Source organism: Mus caroli, unplaced genomic scaffold, assembly GCF_978045245.1.
Source record: "Mus caroli unplaced genomic scaffold, Mus_caroli_1 scaffold_8, whole genome shotgun sequence".
NCBI classification, from domain to species: Eukaryota; Metazoa; Chordata; class Mammalia; order Rodentia; family Muridae; genus Mus; species Mus caroli.
Window position 1 is genome coordinate 43747292 of NW_028227263.1, and position 6559 is coordinate 43753850.

Consider the following 6559-nt stretch of genomic DNA (forward strand, 5'->3'; position numbering starts at 1 on the left):
CATACACACAAAAGAAACATGTCATTTCTTGGAGTGTTGTTGATATAGCTAGTGACACTCCACTGGAGATCTTTGATTGACTTAGAGAATTTTTTACTTTATTTTTAGAGCATGAACCTAGAGGTAGAAGCCTAAACAGGGGTCATGGAGGGATGCTGCTTGTTAGCTGGCTTCCTTATATAACTCAAAAGCACCTTCCCAGGGATGGCAACTACCCACAATTGGCTGGTTCTCCCACATCAGTCAGTAATCAAAAAAAAAAAAAAAAAAAAAAGTCCCACAGGCTTGCTTACAGGTAAGTACAGTAGAGACATTTTCTCAAGTAAGGTTTCCTCCCCTTAAATGATTCTAGCTTGTGTCACGTTGACAAAACACTAGCCAGTCTAAGTCCTGATCAAATAAAACATAGATGTGTACAACCCATGTGTCTATAAATTGCAACTTTATATTAAACTGATCCCCATTGCAAAGGAATCCTACAGATGGATCAGGACTCATGGAGTGGGGAGGGATGGTCTCTCTTCCTTGGAGCCTCATGTGATTCAAAATAGCAAAGAGCACAAGGGCAATTGGCAAATACAGTCACTTTCTTATTAAAACAATACCTTTTGTCAACCCATGTACCCTATTGGCTATACAATCCAGTCTTCTAAAATACCACGTTATATTATTAAAATCTGTTTTAGCAGCACTTCAGTTGCCAATAAATAACTCAGGATTTTTTTTTGTAGCTACAATGACTGAAATGAGCAAGCTTTTCAAACATAATTATAAAAAGATGTCTCAAAAACAAACTAAATACAAAGGGTTAGTAGTGACCCTGAAGTGTGTTATAAATTTCAGCCAAAACACTGAGCTAGAGTGCTTAAGTCATTTTGCACATGGATTATAAAGCAATTTTTACTATTTCTTTATACATAAAAATGGAGCACTAAACCCTTATAACATCTGAGAGGATAAGAATCGTGTGAAAATGTGGGATTTTTAAAGTGCTATTTATTTGTTGTTCATCACATTGCTGTTGTTGAGTCATCTTCATAATCCAAACATCCTCCAGTCATAAAAACATACATATCTTCCTCCTTTAGAAGGTTCAGAATTGTGCACTCCTCCTCGCTGTTCCTTTGTAACTATAAATGTTGGACCCAACGACTCAGACTGGGGTTCCCATCTGGGAAATAGCAGTCTATGTTTGAATGCCTCCTTCTCCATGAATTTATGTGAGAGAGAAGAGGAAGCGTCAGTCATCTGATCTTGGTTCCTGTCTTTAGGATCTGAAGAAGCCTGTCCCGGATCTGCTTGGTACGAACAGCATAGACAATGGGATTGAGAATAGGGGGAATGAGGAGATAGAAGTTGGCCAGCAGAGTGTGGATTGGAGGAGGAACCTGGTGACCAAACCGGTGAATGAGAGAAGAAACAGCAATGGGAACATAGAAAATCAGAATGGCACAGATATGAGATCCACATGTCCCCAGAGTTTTAAGTCTAGCCTCGGGAGTGGCCAGCCCCATCACAGCCCTGAAAATCATCACATAGGAGGCAGCAATGGCCGCTGAATCCAGGATCAACACCAGAAAACCAATGCTCAAGCCATAGACATTGTTAACTCTGCTGTCACCACAGGTCAAGGCAACCACAGCCATGTGCTCACAGTAGGAATGGGAGATGACTCGGGTTTTGTAAAGAGGCAACCGCAGGCGGATCATAAGTGGTAGGGGTCCAATGTAAAGAACTCCTCGGAGGACGGCAGCCAGCCCCAAACGACCCACCACTGTCTGAGTGAGCACCATGCTGTGACGCAATGGATTGCAGATGGCTACATAGCGGTCAAAAGCCATGGCAAGGAAGATGCCCGACTCAACAGTAGCAAAGCAATGGATAAGAAACATTTGGCATAAGCAGGCATCCAGGCCAATGTGGCCAGCACCAAACCAGAAAATCGCCAGAAGTTTGGGCATAGTAGAAGTAGACAGAACCAGGTCAATGACAGCCAGCATGCACAGAAAGAAGTACATGGGCTGGTGCAGGCTGCGCTCTACCCTTACCACAGCTAGGATGGTGATGTTCCCCACCACAGCCACCAGGTACATGGAGCCAAAGGGAATGGAGAGCCATATGTGCAAGGTCTCCAGTCCTGGGATGCCGGTGAGCCACAAAGAGCTGGGTACTGAACATACATTATGAAAAGTGGACATTGGTGTATATAAATAATTCTCATTTGTGTCCCCAAATGTAGCAAGACATTTTTCCCTAGAAAGAAAAATAAAAACAGTATTCTTGGGCCATATAATAAACATCATTGAATATACAGTGCTACACAACATTTAGAAGAAATCATGAAATTTCATACACATGGAATTTCATGTTACACTATAGTATCAAAATAAACTTAACAAGCAAAACAAAAAATATGTGTTTGAATGAATGGATGAATTCTCTGATAGTATGATCCTTAATGAGTGATATTTTACATCAATAAATGAATCACCCTGAGGTAAATATGAATTCATTTGGTATATTCGGATCATATTAGAATGATCTTCTAATGTCCCACTAAGGAAGCAGTCTGCTTGTCAACACTGGTAAAGATTGTGTACTGATAGGATCTTATCTGATACCCACAATAGAATACCCAGTGCACTCATGGAGACAAGGAAGGGACCCTCTACAGAGGTGCATTGATGGGATCATGAAGTATCAGGATGAACCATGAGCATGGTTACATAACCCAGGTGTAGTTAGCAGAACACAGGAGGGGCCACTTTTCAAGATCTGGGACTTTGTATAGAAGTAAAGGACATTATCAAAACATGCCTGGTAGGAAGAGAATTCGAGAGCAAGTCTCTGGTTTTCCTTATTACTCTTCTATCTCCTGCTGGTTCCTCATGTTGACAAGGTCCAGCCAGAAACAGGAGAATCTCCACAAGTGTTCACTTTCTAAATGCACCGTGCTGAGACCTGGTGGGGCAAATAGAGGATACCCAGGCCATAGGGTAAGAGAGCTGAGACAGACTCACCCTAGCTATGGCCCTCCCTGACTCTGCACAGTGACTTAAGAGACCAGTGGTGAAGTACCCTTCCTTCCCAGCCTTCTTTCTTCCTCTTCATGCTGGATATTCCACCTCCATTTCATCTCTTCAGGCCATCTCTAAACACTCGCGACAGTGAAAAGGTTACTCGGGACTGGAGAACTACATTAGAGTAGATGGAGCCAACCTTCTCTCTAGGATCCTAGCACTAAATATCTCCTTATGCCCCCTGGTCAGAAGCAAGCTGTGTACCCTAAACATGCAAGGAGACTGCAAAAGTGCCTCAAAGAGATGGTAAGAGGTGAGTATTCACATTAAGACAGTCTCCTGCCTGAGACCCCTATCCAGATACATCCCCATCACCAGCCCTGGTCTTGCTGTTCCTCACCACTTTGCCTACTGCCTTCCAATGTGAGTGGATATTTGTCAACTCTTCATGTTCTTTTACCTCTGAAGATTACTCATGCTGTTTCCTGGCATTGAGACAGTCCTATCTTTTTGCAATCCTCCCCGCTGTGGCCTAATTATCACCTTAGGAAAGTCTGCTTTAACCCTTAAGTGTCTTCTGCAATGCAAAATTCTCTGATTTGCTGATGTGAATGTTTCTCCAAATACAATGCAAGTGCCAGAAGGCCAACAGGTTTTTTTTTTTTTTCTGTCTCATTCTCTACTATAAACTCCTCAGTAGCACAGTGCATAGCTTGGTTGCATGAGAATAGTGTGCTATGTCTACTTAAAACACTTTAAAGATGTTTAAAAGTTAAGAATTGTGTTTGCATTGGTGTGATAAAAAGATTTCTAAGCACCTTATGTGCAGTCTATGGGTGCCCCTACCTTTTTAATAGGGGCATGATGTAGAGTTGGATGCTCAGGAATCCCAGTTATCCTCATCCTCGTCAGCTAGAAGTCTTCCTAGTGGTCCCTGTTCTTTTTCTTGTTTCCTCTTCAGAAGATGCTTTTCCAAGACTGGATCATGTCAAAAGAGCCCAGAACTCTACACCTGCTTCAGAGACATTGAACTTATAAACACTCTGTGCAAGAGTCTCGGGAATTCCACCAGAGAGTGGTAGAGTGTCTTAGGGTCCAGTGCAGAAGGATAACACCCACATCTGTCCCAAGAGGATGGACAGGGAATCTGCCTGTAATCACAGGCACCTCAGTGTGCCATGGCTGCTCCAAAGTGAGCAAGGGAAGGTCAGACCTTCTAAGTCATAATTTCTTAAATAGAAGACCTGTTTTTGTCCCCCTGTCCTGGCCTCCCTGAAGCTGGCAGATATATTCTGGGGACAATATGCAGAAATCAAAAAGTCTTCCCAAAGTATAGGTGAGTCTTCTTGGACTCAGAAGCGATTGGAGGTCCATATTTATGAAGACTGTAAAACCTAAGTTTTATCCCTTTACAGTATTGGGGGGGGGGGTGGTAGAATCCTGAATTAACACTAAGGTATATCAAAAGACAATACCACAAAAAATAGACAGAGACCTTTTTTCCCATGTCTAGTTTACATTAAATAGGAAGGATCATGAATAATCATAAAGGAGCTACTCCACTCCACGCTCACTTATGTGCACTAAGACTACAAAACGTGCCATTCGTCACAAAAGAGCATAGCCGACCTGAGGAAGCAGCGGGCTGCTTATGGGTTATGAGGCATCATGTTGTAAAGCATGGGAAAAAAGTCTCCAAAGCTCCAGATGTTTGGATCTGTGTGACCTCAAACAGTTCCAACTCTGTCTTCAAGAAGAAATTGGAATATCTACATCCTGTATAGTTTTGTCACTTAGGTTCTTGTACATAAGTTAGTGAAATACTTAAATAGCATTATCCCCATCAACAAGATTCTTTAGGAGCTGTTAGCTCTCGAGATCCCAGCAGACACTGGCTTCCTCCATCAGATCAGAATCCAGTAAGTTAGGAAAGAGGATGATGCAATAAAGTCATTACAGAGAGGACTCAGTCTCCTCCACTCTCCATGGCACCCTGCAGCTACAGAGCCCCCAAAAGAAGGTGGGAAGCTTGCAACCTGCTTCACTCCAACCTCAAACTTCACACTCTGCATAAAATTGCCCAAGTATATGTGTTCTTTCTTGAGTCTCTATGCATGGATATATTCAGCCAAGTAAAGAAATGGGAACATTACTCCACACAAGTTCTTATGTAGCTTCTGAGTCTTGGTTCGTCATTCTGACCTCAGACACATGAACTCTACCATTAGTAAAGTTAGTTCATCAGAAGAGCCTTTTATAACTAAATAATTTTGCATTGTATTCAAGACGTTTTTAAGACAATAATAATTGGCATGTACTAACTCAAAACTTTTTCATCTTCCCAATTAACAGAGAAAGGTGTGCATCATATGTGAAGAACTATGTTAAAGGTATCACGGTTCCCCCACAAAGTGGTCTTAAGTATATATATAAATTACATATATTATATATAATTTGCCTACATTCAGCCTAGGAATCAGAAGCAAATCCATCATTCTAACCCTTTCCAGTAGAGGGCGCCAAACCTGAAAACAAGATGATAACAGGAACAACTGGGTGCTCTAATAAGCGTTTTCTGCACATAGCAGGGCAGTTGCCCCTAGGAGTTCACAGCAGCACAAGGCCTGTGCAAGTTGAGCCACATAAAATCACAGTGTGGAAAGGGAAGTAAACACAAAATCCCTCCCCTAGCTCAGGAGCTGTTAGCAGTTGACAACTGTTGAGAGACAAAGTCTCTGTCCTTAAAGGCAGAGCTCTTCCTGCGATAAGCCACCATCCAATGAAGGCCACAAATCCAAGAAAAATGGGCAGAACAAACTTTACTTGATTGTCTGTTGTTTGTTTGGTTGGTTTTTTGTTTGTTTTAAAATAAGACACAAAGTTGAGTGGTCAAGGAAGGCAGGAATAATGAGGTAAGGTGTCTACAGTCAAAATACATTACATAAGATTTTCAAAGACATAAAAATGAGAAGATACAAAAATGCATTTAATGATTAAATGATGTGTGGGCACTTTTTTAAAAAGAGTAATGTGACATCATTAAATGTTTTTATTTGTCACCTATATAGTGATATTATTACTACCATTATTATTATTGTTGTTGTTGTTGTTGTTATATTTAACCTGTTTTTTCAGTCCTGTCATTATTCCCATCATGATCTGCCCTCTGACCGTTCCTCATCCCATACTACCTCCCTCAACCCTGTCTCCAAGAAGATGTTCTAATCCTCACCCCACCAGACCTCTCCACACCCTGGGGCCTCAAGTCTCTCAATGGTTAGGTGCATCTTCTCTCACTGAGGCCACACCAGACAGTCCTCTGCTGAATATGTGTCAGGGGCTTCATGTCAGCTAGTCTATGCTGCCTGGTTGATGTCTCAGTGTCTGGGAGATCTCGGGAGTCCAGATTAGTTAAACATTTCTTAAAGTGTTTCTTGGACATTTGAGATTCCTCTGCTGTGCATTATCTGTTTAGTTCTATATCCCATTTTTTTATTGGATTGTTTGGCTTTTGGGGAGTTAGCTTCTTGAGTTTTTTA

The 6559-nt window shown here is 41.7% G+C and overlaps 1 protein-coding gene across 1 annotated transcript; it reads right to left on the reverse strand.

Moving 5' to 3' along the window:
- Positions 1 to 1244: 1244 nt before the first annotated feature.
- Positions 1245 to 2198, reverse strand: LOC110299440 (olfactory receptor 52M1). Its single transcript, XM_021169130.1, has one exon. It carries the CDS (start codon positions 2196 to 2198, stop codon positions 1245 to 1247), a length of 954 nt encoding a protein of 317 aa, XP_021024789.1.
- Positions 2199 to 6559: the final 4361 nt, after the last annotated feature.

What these genes read in the sequence shown, in the direction of transcription:
- LOC110299440 (XM_021169130.1), bottom strand. Translation starts at nt 2,198, where the DNA reads ATGTCCACTTTTCATAATGTATGTTCAGTACCCAGCTCTTTGTGGCTC.